This window comes from Nycticebus coucang, chromosome 3 (assembly GCF_027406575.1).
Source record: "Nycticebus coucang isolate mNycCou1 chromosome 3, mNycCou1.pri, whole genome shotgun sequence".
Taxonomy (NCBI): domain Eukaryota; kingdom Metazoa; phylum Chordata; class Mammalia; order Primates; family Lorisidae; genus Nycticebus; species Nycticebus coucang.
In genome coordinates, this window is record NC_069782.1 from 129,890,861 (window position 1) to 129,911,495 (window position 20,635).

Genomic DNA, 20,635 nt, shown 5'->3' on the forward strand with positions numbered 1-20,635 from the left:
CAGAAACTCCTCAACACCATCCAGTTATCTGTCTCACCAGCCCCAGCCCTACAGTTCCGTTAGTCCAGAGCCCTTCAGCCCTCAAGCCAGAGTCACCCATGGGCCCCGTAGGATTTCAGAAGTTTTTGCTGCAGTGAAATAGTAATAGCTTCTCTGAGCTGCTCATCATCTTTCCAGACTATTCTTGTAGACAAATCTATACTGTCCTCAGCTACTATCAAGTCTTTTCCATGTGATCTTTCTCCAAATTTTCCCCCCAACTCTTTTTTTTTTTTTTTTTTGAGACAGTGTCTCACCCTGTTGCCTTGAGTAGAGTGCTGTGCCATCATCATAGCTCAAAACAACCGCAATCTCTTGGGCTCAGGCAATTCTCTTGCCTCAGCCTCCCAAGTAGCTGTGACTACATGCACCCACCACAACACCGGGCTATTTTTAAAGACAGGGTCTTGCTCTTGCTTAGGCTGGTCTCGAACTCCTGAGCTCAAGCAATCCACCCACCTTGGCTTCCCAGAGTTCTGGGATTATAGGTGTGAGCTACCCAGCCTGGCCTTTACCCAACTCTTGAGAGATGAACTTACCTTCTACTTTGCTGAGAGATAAGAGTCATTTAAAAAGCACCTTTTTGGAGCTTTTCACCACCTGAAAATACAGCACCTGGGGCTAACAGCACCCCTCTACCCTCCACACTATTCTTTTCTTGTTCTGCCTTGCTCTTTTACTCATTCCTGCTGTCCCACCTGACATCAGTCTCTCCTACACTCGTTCCTCCTCCTCCTTTTTTTTTTTGAGACAGAGTCTCACTATGTCACCTTCAGTAGAGTGCTGTGGCATCACAGCTCACAGCAGCCTCATAGTCTTGGGCTCAAGTGATTCTCTTGCCTCAGCCTCCCAAGTAGCTGGGACTACAGGCGCCCACCACAATGCCCGGCTATTTTTTTTTTTATTGTTGGGGATTCATTGAGGGTACAATAAACCAGGTTACCCTGATTGCATTTGTTAGGCAAAATCCCTCTTACAAACGTGTCTTGCCCCCAAAAGGTGTGGCACACACCAAGCCGGCTATTTTTTTTTTTATTGCAGTTGTCATTGTTGTTTAGCAGGGCCCGGCCAGGTTCAAACCTGCCAGCCTCTGTGTATGTGGTCGGCGCCCTAATCACTTAGCTTCCTCTTCATCTACAAACTTACCCAGGTCTTTCTTACCCTAGAAAGCCTTCCCTCCGCTCAGCTATCTTCTCTCCCTGCAACTTTCACACTTTTCTCTCCTTTCCTTTTCTACACACTTCTGGAGGTGACAGTCTGTCTGCTCTCACCGTGCCTTGCTTCTCTTTCCTCCCTATTCAATCCCTAACCTTATCCTGTCTAGCTCCTGCTCCAGTCATTTTGCTGAGACTGCTCTCCCCAGTGTCACCAGAGGCCACCAAAATCCCAAATCTTTGCCTCTTCTATTCCCAATCCTCTCAGTCTCCATGTCACTGTTGGCACTGTGGGTTACGTTTTTCTTGAAATATTCTTATCCATTGACTTAGTTAAAACCACCCCATCCTGGTCCTGCCATTTCCCGTATGACCAATTCTCTGGCATCTTTCCCCAGTCTCTGCAGTATATGTTCCCCAGTGTGCACTCTTGATGTCTCTTGTCCCTTCCAGCAATGCTCTCCTTACCAGTCTGCTGTGGCAGCTGATGCATGGGCATGTCCACCTGGACACTGCCCGGCCACCTCAAATGCCGCATAGCCAGGACCCATACTAGCACTTCCCTCCCAACCAGCCACTTCCCTGCAAGTGTATTCCTGGCAATAAGGCACAGCTTCCAATTTCACAAAACTGGGGTTTTGGAGCCATAGTTGACACAAGTTAGTTGCCAGGTCCTGGCCGTTCTGCCTTCACAACATCTGACTCCATGTCGCCTCATGCCCAGTGTTGCTCTACTAGGATCAGTCTGTACATGTCCTGTCCAGTGTAGACATTGCTTGTGGCTTGGGACCCTCTAAAACTGGTTCCTACTTGTTGGGAGAAGAATGACAAAGTAACAAAAGGCATAGATTTTGGAGACTGAATTCTGACTCTGCCCCAGCTGGCAGTATGATGTTGAGTGAGCTACTTAACTTCTACCAGCTTTGGTTGTCAGCCTGTGAAGTGAGGATAATAGTACGTACAGTGGAGGTGGTTGTGAAAATTCACAGTAGTGTATATGTATGCACCGTAAGTTGTGTGTAACCTTGGCACGGAGTAGATGTTCAGTAAGTGGAGAGTGGTGATTATTATCATCACATCCGAGCCTGCAGCCTCATTTCCTCCTACACGCTTGTAGGCCTCCCCTATTGCTGGCTGATTGTTCCAGGCACCAACCCTAGAGACATCCGGCTCACTGGGCTTCCACCCCACTCTGGCACCTGCTTGTGGTGCTCTCCCCTGCACTGTTTTGTTCATCTTGGGGTCATGTTATTTTTTTACTGGGTTGACAGAGACCCTGGAGATCCTGTAGTGCAGCCCCTTTATAGCCGAAAAAGCTGAGGCCCAGAAAAGTTGAGAGGTGAGCCTGAGGCTGTGTGACCCCTTAACGGCAAGGTCAGAACAGGGACTTAGGGCCCCTGTTATGTAGCTCAGTGCCCTTTCCTCTTCCCTTCCTGCCTCTGACTTCAACCCTTCTTTGCTTTAAAGGTCTACGTCAAGTCCCACACTTCACAATTCCTTCCCAATTTTCCTGCCTGCAAGGGAGATATTTCCTCCTCTGAATCCTTCTGGCACTAACCACCTGATCCCCTCAGGTGATTTGCTTCTCTGGGTATAAGTCCTCCCTCCTCTGCAAAGTAAGGGCTGTGTCCCTGTTGCCAGCAGGTGCTCAGTGAACAGTGGCTGGAGCTGAGTGGGCTCATGGCTTGTCACTCATCTGGCTGCCTAAGGTGAACTTGGCTCACATAGCCCTCTGTGGGGAGGAACAAGGCTGTCGGAAAAGTTATTTCTAAAGGCTTCTTGTTTGACCAGTGAGTGGAGGGAGCTTTCCTTAGTCCTGGCCTCAGAGTTGGCCTTTTAAGTCATAGAGCGCTGAGTTTTTCAGATCACTGAAAAGCAGGCTTATCCCAGCCCTGTTGTATTTTATTTGGCCCTCTCCTTTCCAGGGTACCTAGAGAGGACACCAGATTTTTCAATTAGTCCAGCAAAGACACTGCAATCTAAATAAGACCCTCAGAAAAGACGACAAGCCAGCTGGATGGGGACAGGGCCTTGACTTGTCTGAGGGCAGTAAATGTGCTCAAGAAGAGTTTGCTCATGGCTTGGTGCCTGTGGCTCAAGTGGCTAAGGCGCCAGCCACATACACCTGAGCTGGCAGGTTCAAATCCAGACCGGGTCCACCAAATGACAATGACGGCTGCAACCAAAAAATAGCCGGGTGTAGTGGCAGGCGCCTGTAGTCCCAGCTACTTGGGAGGAGGAGGCAGGAGAATCGCTTGAGCCCAGGAGTTGGAGGTTGCTGTGAGCTATGATGCCACAGTACTCAACAGCTTAAGGCTCTGTCTCAAAAAAAAAAAAAAAAAGAAGAGATCGCTCAGGGCCTGACATCTGGCAAAGGGACCCTGTGCTATGTTGGCATCCTAGGGACAAAGGGTTACCTGTGACCTAGCCCTTCCTTGGTTATTTCTCGTAAGTTCAGGATATGAGGACCTCTCTCTCTCTCTCTCATACACACACCTGACTCTGGAAGACGATGATATGGTCCTAGTAGGAAAGCCAGGTTCAAAATGGTCTCAAAACCCAGGGGGTCCCAGTACCAGGAGGAGATATATGTGTGGTTGAGAAAGGCAGGTGGACAACAAGCCACCAGCCCAGTTCCCACTCCCAGAAAGAGAAAGAATGCCAGGCTCCACTGGGTCCTCTGCACTAATCCTCACTACCAAAAATCAAGCTGCATATTGGATGGTTCTCACAGCAGAACTGAACACAGACTGCCTCCCTCTGCCCGCCCAGGGCTGCGCTAGTTTGGATTTGCAGAGTCAACAGAAGGGAAGCCTTGCGTCCTGCAGCAGTTGATGAGGGCAGGGTGCAGGGAGCAGGTGGCTGAGGAAAGCACTGAGGAGCTTGGGAGCGACTCCTCAGCAGGACCAGGCTGGAATTGGCCAGAGCAGGAGGGGGACGTGACGTGTGATGCTGTTGTGATGCTGTTGCAGAATCATCCGGACCAAAGTTCAGCAGCCTTTCCATCCAACACCAGATGGGGCTGGGACAGGAGTGACTGCCCCTGGCCACACCATCGGTAAGAGGGCTCAGGGAAGGGGGTGGGGAAGCCCCATGCCACCTAGGAAAAGCCAGGAAACACAGCTCCACCCTGGGACCTGCCTGCCCTAAGGAGGCCTGAGCCCCACCCAGTTTCCCATTCCCTCTCTCCCTGAGCTCCTGCCAGGGTGTCCCTGAGGAAGACTAGCTCACTAGGCTTTCTCTGCCTCCCACCCCTGTGTCACTTCACCTTTGCCATGCTTTAGTCAGCCTCTCCCCTCCAACCTCTCTCCCCCTTCCCTCTCCCAATCAATATGTTTCCTTTAGCATTTCTTCTTTTTCTTCTCCATCCCTTCTTCCTCCTTCCCCATCATCCTTTGCTTTATCTGATTCCCTCTCTCTCTGTGCACCCTCTTTATTTCATATTGGCTTTCTTACTCCATCTTTAATTTTTAAAATTGTCCTGGTCTCTCTCTCTTCCTCTCCTCCACTTCCTCTCTGCCTTTCCCTTTCTCTCCTCTCCATCCGTGTGGCTCCGGATCTGTCTCTCTGTGTCTCTCCTTCCCTCCTCCTGGCCTCTGATCTCTCGGCCTGTCTCTGTTGATCTCTCTGTCTGTCTCATCCTCTTTGTTGCTCTCTGCCCCTCACCACCCTTCTTCTTCACTGACTCGTGCTCAGGGCCTCTCACAGACATGACACAGGCCTATGAGAACTCCTGCTGACACTCTCTCCTGTGGCCCCAACACACACAGCCTTCCTTTGGCTCATGGGAAAACTTGGTGCTGCTCTAGCCATAGATGCAGACTGGGGGGTGAGTAGCCTCCAGGATGTGGTTAAATTTTTCCTGCTGCCCCTCTTGGCAGCTGTACCCTTCTCTCTGGACCAGCAGGAAGTAGAAATGACTGGCCCCAACCCTCCTGGAGTTGGCAGGAGTTGTTGTTTACTGGGCTTGTGTTACAGTGTGTGCTGGGAGGGAGGGTTGGGCCGGACTGTACCTGAGTTGATCACCCTGGAGTGAATGGGTTCACTAGTCTGTGTCCTAAGGGGAAAATTAGGAACTTCTCAAGTGATTTCCAGACAAGAAGCAACTGGGAGGGAGAACTGCACACTCCTGGGAACATCAGAACCAGCCAGTGTCTCCTACAGAACCAGGACAGATCTCAGAAAGCCATAGACTGACTCCAAATCAGGATTGGCAAAGTCTCAGCCCAGGAGACTGAGAAACAATGAGCTAGGGTTTGATTAGAAGGATTTGTCCACTCTCAGGGATTGCTTGGGCTGTGTAAGAACGTCATCCCGGGAGCTGTGCTTACCAGAGAACCACCAAGGTGCTTTCTAGATGGAGAATTAGCTCTGGTGTTTCCTGGGCCTATACTCAGCCTGTCTTAAGGGAATAAGATCAAGGGGCCCACTGAAATCCAGGGGTCTGCAGAGAAGGCCTAGGGTCAACTGACCACCACTTACTCCAAGGCTGGGCAGAAGGAAATAATAGCCTGAACTGTATGTGGCCACGTGTTCCCTGCTAAAGCCTCAGAGGAAAAAGAGGATATGGTCTCCTCACCCCTCTTATGTCCTCTGCTTCTTTCCGAGCCCAGCCTTGGGGCTTCGGCCTATGGTCATCACTGCTATCCTGACGGCATTTCCTCCTCACTCTTGTCCAGTTCCCAGCACGGCCTCCCCTCCTGTCTCCAGCGCCTCCAATGACCCAGTGGGATCCTACTCCATTAATGGGATCCTGGGGATTCCTCGCTCCAATGGTGAGAAGAGGAAACGTGATGAAGGTAGGGAGGAGGGAAGAGATCTGGCTTCCCCTTTGCATGCTTTGTCCTCGGACTCAGAGCTCCGGTTTCGGCCTGGCCTCGCAGCTGCTCTGCCATGAGATCAGTTTTAGCAGCAAACCCCGGTCCCCCCACTGCCTGCTGGCTCCTGGAGAGAGGGAGGAAGGCTGCTGGTGGGGCCATCAGCCTCACCATCTGCTCAGTCCCCTGCTGCCTCACCTTCCCTGGGACTTACCCTGTCCCTCCCTGTGCCATGCCAGGAGGAAAACCGTGGGCTGCTTACCTGGGGAAGGTTTTGGGGCTGGGGACAGCTGGTCTCTGACCTCAGGACAAAAGGCCAACCTACATTGTCCTCACCTGATCCCAACCCATCAGGAGGTGGGAGAGTGATGTCATGTGCAGCTGGCCCTGGCATCCTCTCTCTGTAACACACAGACACTGCCCCATTCAAAGCCTACAGGGAGTGGGACATGGGGCTTCTCTCTCTTCTTCTTCATGAGTGGAACTGCCCCAGAAGCTCCCTGGCTCTCTCCGTACTCCCTGGAACACCTCAGTTTGCAGCCAGGCTGTCAGGCCAGGAGTTGAAGGGAATGGGACATGAAGAGAATGAGGAGAGAAGAAAGGAAATAAGGGGGGAGAATGGTAGAAATCAGCTTGGGACAAGGTGACTTTAGGGGTCCCTTGGTGGCCCTCTGGTTCTCTTCTGATGCAAAAGGCCAGAGCTGGCACACTCAGAACAACAGATACCAGTGTCTCAGACCTGCTTCCCGTATCAATTCTCTCATGGACCCAGAAGTGGTAGCCTCTTTCCTTTGGAGGGGGTAGGACTTTAAAGGTATCGTCCATGAAACAGAATCCTCAAACAATGAGCGTGAGGCGTGCCCAGGTCAGTCCATATTTATGCCTGTTGTCACTGCATCTTGGCCAGTCAGCATCTCCTTTTTCTCTCAAAAGTGTCCTGTTTGGACAATAAATTACATGGTCATACCAAGTATAGACAAACCCTCAGTAAGGGAAGCTTAGTGGAGTAAGAACAGAGAAAAGAGACAAGGCTGAGATTCTCCAGGCCCAGGCAGGGAGAAGAGAACATGAGAGTCCCGACCTGCAGCGGAAGGGACAGTGGAGAAGAGGCCTGGGCCTAGCGAGACAGTGATGACCTGGTGCTGGCCTCCTTCCAGAAGCCCTAATGGCCTCGTTTCACAGGGAAACAGCTTGTCTGGCTCTATTTCTCCTTTTTCCAAAATATCCAAACCCATTTGGCTGCCACGGCCTTTGCCACTCACTAAATTTCATTGTGGTTGTTTTGGCCGCGGCCCCTGATGGGCAGGGGGAGGCTGTGGGAAAGGCCCTAAGTCCCAGTTCTCCCTGGGGCTTCACATGCTCAGGCCTCAGCCAAGCTCCCTGCCGCCCTGAGTGCTTTGGTAAAATCTGCCTAAAACACAAAAGGTTTCACATTTAACCAGCAGCACCTGTTTTGTTTAGAGTGTGAGCCGTCCAGGGAGCTGAGGTCTCCCCTGTTGGTCTGAGGTTGTTGCTAGAGCATGCCCTCTGATGCCTGGGGTCCTGTGGGGCATGGAAGGGGCCAGGGGCCAAGGAGGCACTGGCATGAAGCTGCAACTGCCCAGGGCTAGGCCCAGCTGTCCCAGAACACAGTGCTCTCCTCTCTGAGCAGCTGATCGCATTCATTGTTTCAAGTCAATTCAGTTCAGTGAACCTTCCTGCACAGCAGTTACAAGAAAGGAGTGGTGCCACAGGATCACAAAGCAGAACAAGATAAGATTCTTGTCCTTAAGGAGCTTATACTCTAGTGGGGCGTGCAGAGCACGTGAGTCCCAAGAGCAGAAAGGCCCCTCAGACAGGGCACTGTGATGGAGTCTGGGCTGCAGGCCACCAAGTGGGAGGGAACACACCCAGGAAGAGCTGCTCTTTGAGGAGGGGCCTGAGGGATGAAGGAGGGGAATGTTCAAAGACAATGGTAGCCTGAAATTCTATCTGATAGCCTGAGACCTGTGACCAGAGGGACCTTTGGCCAGCAGCTGCGGGGCAGCTTTGGCAGGAAAGTGGTGGCAGGTGAGGGTCACAGGATAGAGGCCAGGAGCAGATCATATAGGAGTCTGGACATTTTTCTGCTAAGGCAGGAGCAGCCATTGACGGTATTTGAGCAAGAAGGTCAGAGCAGGGCTGGATTGGGGAGACTCATCCTCCAGCAGTGACAGTGATGGCAGCAGGGCCACATTGCAAGAAGCAGATAAAGTCTTCAAAATGAGGAATAATGGGGGCCTCTAAGTGTCCTCTGAAATGTTTATCTGCATGGCTAGCCAGGTGGCAGGAACAACTTGGAGGGTTCTCTTGCAATGTTCTCCTCTCCTCTTGGCCAGCCCAGGCCTTTCTCTGGTAGAGTCCAGGCCTATGAGGGAGACCAGTTATCTCTAGCCCCCTCCCCAGTATGATCTATGAGTCCCAGGTGGGAGGGGAGAGGAGTGAGCAAAGGTGGATCTGTAGCGGCTCCTCCCCCTCTCCCACTCTGGATGCTGCTGAGCAGCCAGGCCCAGTTTGCATTAGGGAGCAGCTCAGATGATTAAGAATAGGGGAGATAATTATGTGTCAAGATGATGTAGCCCAACTCTGCAGTCAGGCCAAGGTAGCAAAGCAACTGGCAGGCCAGTCACAGAAGGCAGCGTCGGGCACGGGCCTTAGAGACACCCAGGTGTGTCCTTCAGCTATGGGTCAGAACTGCAGGCAAAAGAGAAAGTTGACCTGGGGGACTGAGGAGTGTTGGGATGGGACCAAGGGTCATGTCAGGACTAGACCATAAAGGGAGTAGAGGGGCACGCCTCCCTCCAGGAGGACCCTTGATGCCCCTGCCAGGTGTACCCTCATTTGGCCCCAACCACTGTGGCATCTTCCTAGAAGTGTCACATCCGAGGGCAAGTGGGGAGCCTTGCTGTCCTCCAAGAAGCTGCTCCTGCTCCTTCCTCTGGGTACAGTGTGGCCTATTCTTCAGTTCTAACAATGTCACGGTGGTGGGCATTAGTGAGGACAATCACTGCAGTGTGTGCTGGCATTATTGGAGACAATCTCAGCAGTAGTTATTGGTGTTCACAGTGATAATACCCAGAACATTATTGGCATTGGCACTCAGAATATGGAGAACGTTATTAGTATCTGCAGCAATCATATCTGTGGGGATATTAGTAAAGGGCCAGTCAGCTGTGACTCTGGGGAAAAACTAGCAGTGACTATGAGTCTGTTTAAGATTCCTTCCCATGCCATGGCCTCTGGGAGTGTGGAAAAAAAACAGACTTTTGTCTGAGAAAAGTGCTGGTCAAGAAAGAAGCTTTAACCCTCCTCCCAAGTGTCCAGGAGCTCCCAGAATGAGACTGGTAGACAGGCAAGACAGATGAAGTTATATGATGAGTACCCAAAAGACAGACTCCCCATTGGTCTGAGAAGGTAGAATCTCCATTTAGTAGCCCGCTAAAATCTTTACTTCTTCTAAGCTGCAATTGGGGGGGGGGGCATATTAAGGCTGAATTCCCTGGCCTCTTTGAGGGGACACTGATTCCCTGAATGTTGTGTACCCTGGCTCATATGGATGGAGGCGAGAGACATTGGTTTTGCCCGATCTGTAATTAGGCTGAAAGCCAGAAGTTCTTTGCCTTCACCCAGTTGCTTCTAGGCCCAAAGCATCACTGTCCAGCAGAGGTATTGCTGAAGCATAGAAGGGTTACATAACGTCCGCAAATCCAAATGAAGTCATATGGTGAGCGTGGTGATCTGTGTGAGGGAGGTGTGTTGGTATCATCCTTTGAGGTGTGGGATTGCAGGGGGCCATGATTTTGCATTCCATTAATTAGGTACACATGAATTGTGCAGTCGAGTGATGCCAAGCCAGTGAAGTTGTACGTTTGCAGACAGGGCAGGTTGCATGGCTGCAAATGGCCGAGTTCTATCACTGCCTTTAATCGCTCCCTTCTGCTTTGGATGAAGCCGTAACTGGAAGAAGCAGTTTATTTCCTTAGTTAGTTTACTTCCTAGAAGTCCCCAAGAGTGTTGCTCAGGTTGGACTTGGAGCAAATGAGGGGATTAAGCTGTGAAAATGAGCAGCACCTGCCCTTGTCTGGGAGCCCTGCTTTGAGGCAAGGGAAGACTGCAGAGACTCCTCGGGGAAGGAGGGTGTGGGATCAGGGCCCGCGTGTGCTCTCTGGGGCCGGGCATGGAGGGGCAGTGTGGCTCCAAGGGGGATGAGTGTGGGCTCTGGACTCCTAGTGCCACTCTTTAGTCTTAGTCACTTACCCCTCAGCAGCTCAGTTTTCTCCTCTGTAAGATGGAATTGCTTTCAGCTCTTACTTCTCGGGACCTGAAAAGGTGATTATGTGAGACCATGGGCATACAGTGTTCGACCTCTAGCCTCTTGGAAGATGGGTTGTTGTGAATCTGGGAAAGAAAGTCTAATTCACAGGTTTATGTTTCAAGGGGAAATGAAGTTGTCACAGAAAGGCATTTATTTGGGCACAGGCCCCCTTACTTTGGTGCAGCTCCATTTAACTAAGGCAAACTTTAGCCAATGCCAAGAAAAGCTTAAGCTGGATGGGACCAGCTCAGTGGAGGAAAGACGTTGGCTTTACACATGTGATTGGGAGAACTTTTGTCCATTTCTACCTACTCATTTGCTCTGTGGTTACCTTCTGGGCCACATGTCATCTTTCAGCCACACAGGCATTTTAGATGTATTTAAGTAAATATAAGAGCCCCTTCTTTTTCTAACAGGGGGCATCTCTCCCTCTATCCACCTGTGTACATTTCTGCTTCCATTTCTGTACTTGCAAGTTTATTCGTTTACCTTGGAAAATGTATATTTGTTTTATGGACCCTCATGTAATTTTTTTTTTTTTGTACAGATAGAGTCTCACTTTATGGCCCTAGGTAGAGTGCCATGGCATCATATAACTCACAGCAACCTCCAACTCTTGGGCTTGAGCGATTCTCTTGCCTCAGCCTCCCAAGTAGCTGGGACTACAGGAGCCGGCCACAACACCCAGCTATTTTGTTTTTGTTTTTGTTTTTGCAGTTCTGCCGGGGCCGGGTTTGAACCCGCCACCCTCGGTATATGGGGCCAGCACCCTACCTACTGAGCCACAGGTGCCACCCCCACATGTAATTTTTTACGTAGTCTATGCAAGTGTGACTGTGTGTGTGTTCCACCACTGAGATGTCTGAGTGTTATGGGTGTGGAATGTCATGTGTTGAGAAGGCAGGCAGTTTCCTAGGTACTATATGTGCTTAGAGAGAGTGGGAGGTGTGACTGTCTGCTTGTCCACCAGCACCAGTAAGCTGGAATTGTCAGGTGTCCACACTCAGGAGTACCTATAGAGTCTGGCCCAAAGGGCTCCATAGGCATCACTTTACATTTTGTTGGCAAATGAATGGGCTATTCTGAGCCAGCCTCCAGGGTGGCCTAGGGCCCAAGGGTAGGGAGGCTGAGGCAGGAACCCTTATGCCCTCAGGCCATGTGGGAATTATAGCTCAGAACCCTGTAGCCTTTTGAAGAGGAGCCTCGTCTCCCAATCTTGGGGTCTTGTCCCCAATCTTCTACCTGCCTATCTTTCGGGATCTCTCAGTGTTTGTCTGTCTCTCATTTGCTCTAGTCGAGGTATACACTGATCCTGCCCACATTAGAGGAGGTGGAGGTTTGCATCTGGTCTGGACTTTAAGAGGTATGAGGGCCAGAGGGGACATGGTGTGGGGGTCAAGGGAAACAGCCTGGGGGTGGTGGTAGAGAACATTCAGAGAGTGGGTTCCTAAGAACCAGAGAGTGAAAACGGAGGAGGTGGCTCAGGCTTCCACTGGAAACGAAGAGGCTAATAGAGTCTCAGAGCCCAGATCACTTCCGCCATGGGACGCTGATGGGACTTGAGGGCTAAGGCCCTGGGGGCTTGGAGGGTCAGGTACTCAGTGGATGGGGGACACTCTTTCCAGCCCTTGGAAAAACAAAGAGCAGATCAGGTAGTAAAACAAAAGCAAAGGAGACCTGGAAGCACCTGACAGCCCTAATTCATCACAACCCAAGTTTTTTCCTGTGTTCCCATTATATTTGTTTGTAAAAGTGGAAATCAATTTTGAAGGTAATTTTCTGGAAAGAATGGAAGGGAGGTGGGAGGGCCGGATAAGGCAGAGATGGTAAAAGGAAAAATTTAGGCCAGGCACAGCCCAGGGGCAGCTCTTGGCAAGGTGAAAGAAAATTGCATATTCAATCTCCATCCATGAATCTCCCTCACTGCTGCCCACCTCCTGCTTGAAAACAATGAAGGCTTTTTCCCAGCGCTGGGCAGGGCCTTGGTATCAGCCTCACTTTAACTTCAGGGTCATTAATTCCCTGATTATTGAAGGAGAAGAGAGGGTTGCAGCATCGTCAATTCCAAAGGCACCCCCCATAGGATCAGGCACTGGCTGGGGTGGGGTTGGGGGCAAGCTGGGCAAGGTGAGGTGTTGTTTGAGAAGGGGGTGGAGAGAGAGGAAATGGGGAGCCACTGGACTAGGGGGGAAGGAAGCCAGGAGGAGGGTGGAAGAAGGCAGTCATTACTGCATACCTCTGTTGTGTTGTTATTGCAAATTAAAAGTAGCATGTTCCACTCCACAGCTATCTTTGAGGAGGGAGGGGCACCGAGGGAGGTGGGGGATCTTATCATTGCTTCTTCAGCAGACCAGCCGTGGTGTCACCGTGTGAGGTGACATTTGAATTTACAATTCCGCTGAGAAAAGCCATTAATTCACAAATTAACATTTCTCCCTCTCCCTCTCTCTTTAACACTCTCTCCCTCTCTCACATGGATGTGCAAGCAATTGAAAAGACAAAGGAAATAGCCTTAAGGAAGAGACTTTACTGCTAGTCTGTCTGTGCTGAGATTGCTCCCCCTGCTTCCAGATAGATAAACCAATTACCTGAGCAGCTCTGCTCCTGGCTGCCCGAGATCGCCTCCTTTTGTAGGCTGCTTCCTTGGCCGGATTACACTTGGTATAGCTCATTAATGCAAACTAGGCATGCCCTGATCACCACACTCCCTTCCTGGTTCTCCTTCTGGAGGGGTAGTGGGAGGAGTGCTGGGTCAGTAAAGGTGGAAGCAGGGCGGAGGAAAAGCAGAGACTACCATGCCCAGTTGCCCAGGTCCTAGGTGCTCAGACACAGCCTGCTGTCTTGGAGGAGGCTGGGGCAGCATCAGTAGGAAAAGTCTACAGGTGAGCACTCCCTGGGAGGCCTGCTTCAAACCTGGTGGGGGCTGAGCATGGCACGTGTTGGGAGGCAGAGGCCCTAGCTGGAACCTGATTCTCTCAGTAGCCTTTTGGTTCAGCTGCAGGGACTGGCAGAACCTGAGAGGAATCTGAGTCTCCCTGCATGGGAAGGGCTTTGGGAAGTTTTGCTGAGTGTGCACTATTTTAGTGGGACAGGATTTGGCCTGAAGGAGCAAGGAGAGATGCTAAGGAGAGCCCAGAAGACATTATGAGGTTGTACCATATTGGGTAAACAAAATGAGGCTGCACGGATTCCTTAATCTAAACCCAGCTCTTGGCACAGCTGTCTGTTTACCACCTAATCCTTACACACCAGGCACGCACGCACATCAGCCATCCAATTCCCTTCTTAGAGTGTGGGCCTGGGGCCCTGAGGGTGCTCTCAGAGTTCAGAAGTAAGCTTACATCTGGGCAGGGAGTTGCAGGGCCTCTTCCTGCTCTTCCTCTCTCCCAGGCTCTTGCTCGGCACTGTAAGGAGACATGTTGGGAAGCCAAGCAGAGCCTGTGTTTTTCTAAGGAGAGGTGCTCCGTGGGTTTTGCACACACTGTACTATCTAGCATGTGTTACAGTCTCTGCCCGCCAGGAGACAGGTCCTATGAAAGTCCGGAAACCAAATCTACATGCATATGAAGGGAACCATTCGTCTAGACAAGTGCCTGGGTTAATTGCATTTACAAAGCTCAACCTGTGTTCAATTTCCAACTTATATTGCAAACCTGGCTAATATCCACTCTAGTATAAGAAAGAGCTTGGGTTCAAAGGTCAACATTCAGTTAGACTCTAAAAACAAAACAACAACAAAAAAAAAACACACTTATGAACACACATTCATTGCTATGATTGTATCTTCCCAGTAGCCAGGGAAATTAGATTGCTCATACCTGAGGGAGGAATCTTTCTACCTTAGTTGGATCACATATTTTAACCAAACTCTCTGGATAATGCTGGCCATGAACCTGTTGGACACTGACCATGTCATTGTCCAGAGGTAGGTATAGGTTATGTCGAAATTTTATCAAGATCCTCACCTTAGGCCCTGTGTATGCCTGACTTAGATTTTTCTGTGGAAAGTACTGGGGTTTAGCCCTGGCTCTGAGAAGCCAAATTTGAATTCATGGGTGTATGAATTTGTACATGAATCCCTGAGTTTATACCAGAGATGGCAGCTAGACCACTAACCACCTTCATTTCTCAATTAGTCCATGCTGTTGTGGATAAGGAGTTACATTGGGTTGTTTAGGAAAGTATTTTGGAGTTTAGCACAAAAGAGTATTTTTTTTTTCATAAAGTGTCAGAAAGTCAGAATAGATAGGTTGGCCCCACCCCACAGGAGAGAATTATGGACTTGCTGTGGGGGGCTGTGTGTACCCCTCCACCCCTGGATTAGGGGTGGGTGTAGTAGAGACATATGACTTCCTCAACCAGGCTTCAGGGACCTTCCCACATCCACACTTGAACCCTGGTGGATAAGCACCCATCTTGTCAGAATATGCTTCAATTCCTTGCCTTCCACTTGGCAACTGCCTCCCTGCCCTGCAGGTAGGCATCATTCTCCTTCCCCCACCCGCAAGGGCACCGGCAAGAAATCCGCTGCCTCAGCTCTGCCCTTCTCCCCCAAGTGCGGGCAGGCTCTGGACACGGGAATGAGGAACAGGCACAGACGCTGCCCCAGGCCCTGATGCTTGTGGGCTGGCTCCTGAGGAAACCTCCTCCACAGACAAGGGGCAGCTGAGAAAGGCAGGCAGCTGGCCTGGGTGACCCCTCTGAAAAAGGATGTGGAGAGAATGTAGGCCGGGGAGACCCCATACCTCTGCCTGCCAGAGAAATAGATCCTGGCAGCCTCCTCAGCTGTGTCTGTCTGCCCTAGAGCCCAAGGAAGGACCCCTCTCTGCCCTGCCTTCCTCCGGGCTGTGGTGAGCCTAGGGCTCTCTGGGACCCTCCCCATTATGCCCCATGGAGGTAGAAAGGTAAAGAGGGTCGGGGGAGGGTTGGGCCTGATGCAAGGGCTGGGAGACGATCACGAGCTGGATTGCAGCAGAGCCAGTAATTCAAACCATCCTGACCCTTCGGTGAACCTGAACCTGCTGACCTTGACAGCACTAGACAAGAGAGGCCTCGCAAACCTCAACCTGCTTGGAGGCTTTGCCTTCTCTCCCTCCCTTTCTTGGAGCCCTGTGGCCCAGCCTCCAGGTGGCTCCTAATATGGCCACCCCCATGAAATGTCAGCATCTCCTCCCTCCCCAGGCACTGGCTGGCCACTTCAAAGCACCCTTTGTGCTCATCTCCACTGGAGACCAGCGTGTGGGCATCTCCTGGGGCCCTTCCCAGGCTGAGACTGAAGCTTTCTCCTGGAAGCAGAGTTTCTGCCCTTTTCCCTTACCCCTCTGCCCTAGGCTTCATATTTTCCAAGATGCACTGACTGTAGTATGTGTGTGTGTGGTCTGGGTACACACAGAGGCAGAGATAAAATGTGATTGAGACAGCGGACAAGGGGAGGAAAGAAAAGCCTGAGGAAAGCAGCCCCAGGAACCTGCATTAAAGTAAATGCAGTTTATGAAGTTTATGCTTCCTCCTGGGGAGAGCTGGATTCCATCCAACAGCCTCTCAGAGCCTGCCAGACAGCTCCTGAAGCAGAGAGTGCAAGCAGGAAAGTGAGCAAGCCAGTGACAGAGGGAGAGATGCACACGTATCACATGTGCACGTGCACCTGCTCACACAGATCAGCCTGGGCAGCTTGGGATGGAGGGATGCAGACAGCATTTTTGAAAGAGTAGCTCTGGGTGCTGCCCCTCCTATGGTCCCCACCCCCGCCAACTCCATCTCCTTAGGCAGAGTGGTCAGCCAGGCACTTGGGCAGTGTGGACACCTGGGTGGACTTAGGGGTGTGGTAGGCTGAGGGCAATGTGGATCCCCTTCCCCGACACCTGGGGCAATTGGTTTGTGGAAGCTGCTCTAAGTGAGGGACACAGTGTGTGGCTGGTCTTGGGGCAGTGAATATGAGGTCTGGGCAGTGAAAGTAACCAGAATGTGGTACTATTGGTTCCCCAGGAACTTGTCTTTTCTTCTGATGCTGGGGGTCCATTTTTCTCTGGCACTTTGGTCTACTTAGACAAAGTGAGTACCTTACAGGTCCTGAAGGTAGCTGTTGAAGTCTTCTAAGTAGCAACAGAAACAATTAGAAAGCATATTTGTCCCTGGTAATTCAAATTACCAGGCAAATAAGGAAATAAGAGGTTGACAAAGTTGGAATATGTGAGCTCTCAGAGGGACTTATGAGCAAGCTGGAGTATCTGCCCTGCTCGGCTCTTCTTCAGGTGCACATGGGCCCATGTGTGGGTACACTAATACTATGTCAGTGGGCCAGGAGCCTTGACTTTAGAGGAAAGGGAATGTGGAGGAGAAAGATACATGAGAGGGAAATACACAGCAGAGGCCTTGGCTCTGGCCTGCGCACTTGGCAGCATCACACTGCCTGCCCCTGTGTCTTCTGCAATAGGCCTCAGCTGGGGACAGATGGTAAGAAGTCTCTCTACTCCCTCTTTCTGGGAACTTCATGTCTCTATTTGGGTTATGCCAGGAGCTGGGACGGAGGAGGGTGACAGAGTAGAGTCATCCAAAGATAGGAAATGGGGAAGTAGAGGGTAGGAGGGCAGGTGAATGATGGTCGGAAATTGCTGATGTTGGAGGATACTCCGTGAAGGCCAGAGACGTGGGCCACAGGGGGTGGAAGCTGGCCGAGGATGGCTTTGGCCCTTTCTCCTCCTGCTCTCCTTTTCCCTCCCGCCCCTCATCCCTCCACACATCTTTATTGGTTCTGGTAATAGCGTTGATTTGCATGTCAGGCAAGGCCTTGCTACACACACAAAAAGAAAACCCCAGCCGAGGCGGTGTGGCAGTGTCAGCTCTCGCTGTTGTTCGACAGTGTAAAATTAAATTAATAAAGCCCCCAACACAGGAAAACATAACAGGAAATTAATGGCCTTTACTGTCGCTCTGATGCAGTCATTTGCAACCCTGCTTTCCGCACCAAAGACTTCATAAATGCAAGCAGTTTCTCTAAACAAGCATACTTAGGGCGGCCTGGTATGTAATTTTTCGCCTTGCTTGTGTCCTTTGAGCTAACAAAGCCCCCTTCTCTACTGGCTCCAGAGATTTCTAACTGGTTCTGGCCTTGGCTGGAGCCCAGTGGGGCCCTCCCCTGGCAGACAGTCTTACCTGCTCCCTGAGAGCCTAGAGGGGGCTGAAGGAGGGCTGGGTCCCAACAGATAGGCACTCAGTGGGCCCTTCTACCCCACCAGCCTTTCTGGCAGGCCAGCAGCACTGTACAGCAGAGCTCCCAGAGTGAGACTTTATCCCCTAGGGAACTCCCCCAAGTCCACCCAAGGCTCACCCCTTCCATTCCTCCCACGCGTCTGTCTTCTCTCTCCCAATAGCTACATGCTCCCTTCCCAATGCCTCTAGCTTTGCCTCCCTCCTTCCATTCAAACCCACTCTCCCTCCTTCCACCTCTTCACTCGTGGGCCACACACATCCAGGCTGGCTGTGCCTTGGCAGTGGGTACCACACCCTTCTTTTCTATGGTAACTGGGGGTCCTTTCTGGGCAGGGCATACAAAACAGGGGAAGCAACTGTGCTGGTACAATTCCCTGGGGTTCTAGGTCTCTTCCATGTCTCTCTATAGGTTGGTTAGGAAACAAAAGGTCCTTGAAAGATTGTTGCACATCCTCTGTCTTCAGGCAGTTTTCAGAGAGACTAGGGTCTGTAACTGCTTCCGAGTGTGAATAGGAGGGATAGTGAAGAAACTTATGCTTTCCTCTCTGGGCATCTTCGAATCAGTGTGTGCTCACTGTGTTGAGATATATGAGAGGATCAGAAAACCAGGACATGGCTCACAGGAGTTTAAAATCTCTTGGCTGTCACCCCTCAGACAACTGGCTGTTAATGAAATGGTGAACTACATAGCTGTGTGTTCGTTCAGTAGGGAGGGGGCTAGAAGAGCAAGCGGGAAACAGGGCTTGAGCCCAGGAGCAACTAAGACTTAGGGAGTCTTTCTCCACATGGAGGGCAGCCAGTGGCTGGGCTGGGAGTGGTGACAAGGCAGAGTCACATCTGTAAGGTGTGACTCTTAAAGGTCACACCTTACAGGTCATCTAGTCCTATCTGTAATTTGCCATAGAACTCTCCTCTCCAGTAATGAGGGGAAAGGCCTGCCAGGCTACAGCCCCTGCCTGGACACAGGTCACAGATGGACAGTTGCCCTTGTTTGCAGCACTGCCTTCGTACTGAGCCAGTGTATCTTTAAAATAGAGGTAATGACCACATGGAGAGGTGGGCGGTGGTAAGGATCTCCATTTGACAACCTCACTTCTCTCCCTCTGCACCTTCCTCCCATTCATTCCACCTATTTACTGAGCACTTAGCAAACACTGCCAGGCTGGGTCCTGGGTAGACTTCAGATTTTCACATGATGTCTCTGCTCTTGAAGGAATTTCCTCACCATCGTGGTTACCCATCTCTGAACTCATTCTTGAAGGTTAAAGGGAACTCTGAACTCCACAGACACTAGCCAATGCCAAACACAGTAGAACCATTGCCATTCTCCCATCTGGAGACTCTACATCCATAATGTAGCTTAAGATTACATTCGATTTTTTAGCAGCCATGTCAGACTCAAGCTCATATTGAGTTCGTGGTCAACTAAAACCTCGAGATCTTTTTCACATCAATTGCTATCAAGCCAGGTCTACCCCATGCTGCACTTGTGTAATTGATTTTTTTTTTAACCCAAACATAGGGCATTCCATTTATCCCTGTTGAATTTCATCTTGTTGGTTTGGGTTCTTAATTCCACCTGATTAAGGTCATGGAGATGTCTTCTATATAATCAGCCAAGCAGTTTTTTTTTTAAAGAGTTATTTTCCTTTAAAATACAGGAAGGCCACACAACCCACCAGTGGAGACTTCCCTCCTATTTGCCATAAGTGAATGCTTTAGTGATGAGCCCAAGAGCCATCAACTGTTTTTCTTTCCTTCATCTTGCCCTTAAAGCCAGGAAGGCCATTCTTTGCCAAATATTAACAGTCACAACATCCACTGAATTTCCTAAAAAATCAATTTTTTAAAAATCCAGTTTAAGTTGATGAGTAAATTGAGTGCCTGCTGTACACAGGGCATGGCAGGACTGATTTATAAAGGCAAATAAGACACATTCCTTGACCTCAAGAAGCTTATAATCTCGTAAGGAGATAGATTACACATCATTATACATGCAGAATGTGATGAATGCCATGATCAAGGCATGAAGTGCTATGACAAATTTTTCAAAAAAGGAGCAGTTGCTGCCAGGGCAACAGGGGATGTCTTTGTGGGAGTATATTCGATCTAAGCATTGATACCAAGTTAATGTGCCACGACTTATTCTTAGTGAGTATGTGCAAGCTCTGGAGTATCACTATGTTCTTTTTCAGGGCCCACAAATTAACTATATTATAATTTCTTCTAAAAGATTTCCAAAGCCTGGTACTGAATTTATTGGAGAGTTATTTGCATAAGTGTACCTTTCCCCCATTTCTGCAAGGTAGGATGGCACTGGGCTTTCTTACCCTTTCCTGCCTTGCCTTTTCTTTGTAATCTCAAGGATTATCAACTGGAGTTTTAGGGTCCCATGTGGATTTAGGAAAGTTAACAATTGAGATAGCTAAGGGTTACCTGCCCAGCCCCTCCCTGACCAGGAAATAGTGCCCTCCTGCTGGTCCCATTTTGAAGATTCTTTCCTTTGGTGAAGACAAAGGCAAGCTGGGGGTTGAGAAGTTCTGTCTTCTCTCTCATCTCTCTCGGTGTTACATCCTCTCCCAAGGACTGAGCTTAAACCTGCCTTCCTTTTTGTTCTTTCTCCAAACATAGCGACCAAGGCCCTTTTTTGTTGTCTCAGCTTGTTCCAAGCTTTTGTCTTCCTGACAGGCTCATGCTACTCTCATATCCATCCTTGGTCATGGTCTCCTCCCTCCATCTGTTCTGTGTCCTTTATAAGAAGGAAAAAGAAAAATAACTTTTGTCTGATCAGAAGTGCAACATTGTGAAATATCTGGAAGAGACAGTAAATTTTTTTTTTTTTGAGACAGTAAATTTTTTAAAAATCACCCATAATATTATCAAGAGATAGCCACTGTTGAAATTTGTGGCTTTTTCTTTTTGTGCATATATAATTTTATATATAATTTTCTATCAGAATTGGAATGATACCATATACACAGCTTTGTGTCTTGCTATTTTCACTTAACATTATATAGGACCATTTTCACATATCATTAAATATTCTTTGGAAACATGATTTTTTAATGGCTGCATAATCTTCC

The 20,635-nt window shown here is 49.9% G+C and overlaps 1 protein-coding gene across 8 annotated transcripts in view; it reads left to right on the top strand.

Moving 5' to 3' along the window:
- Positions 1 to 20,635, top strand: part of PAX2 (paired box 2) — an 83,003-nt gene that overhangs the window by 30,117 nt on the left and 32,251 nt on the right. For 4 of the 8 annotated variants that reach the window (XM_053583926.1, XM_053583925.1, XM_053583923.1 and 1 more), the window contains 3 exons: positions 4,166 to 4,251; positions 5,873 to 5,992; positions 11,638 to 11,706. In XM_053583926.1, the coding sequence (XP_053439901.1) occupies positions 4,166 to 4,251; positions 5,873 to 5,992; positions 11,638 to 11,706 (275 nt within the window). The remainder of the gene's footprint in view (positions 1 to 4,165; positions 4,252 to 5,872; positions 5,993 to 11,637; positions 11,707 to 20,635) is intronic. The other 4 variants (XM_053583928.1, XM_053583929.1, XM_053583931.1 and 1 more) reach the window with 1 other exon arrangement.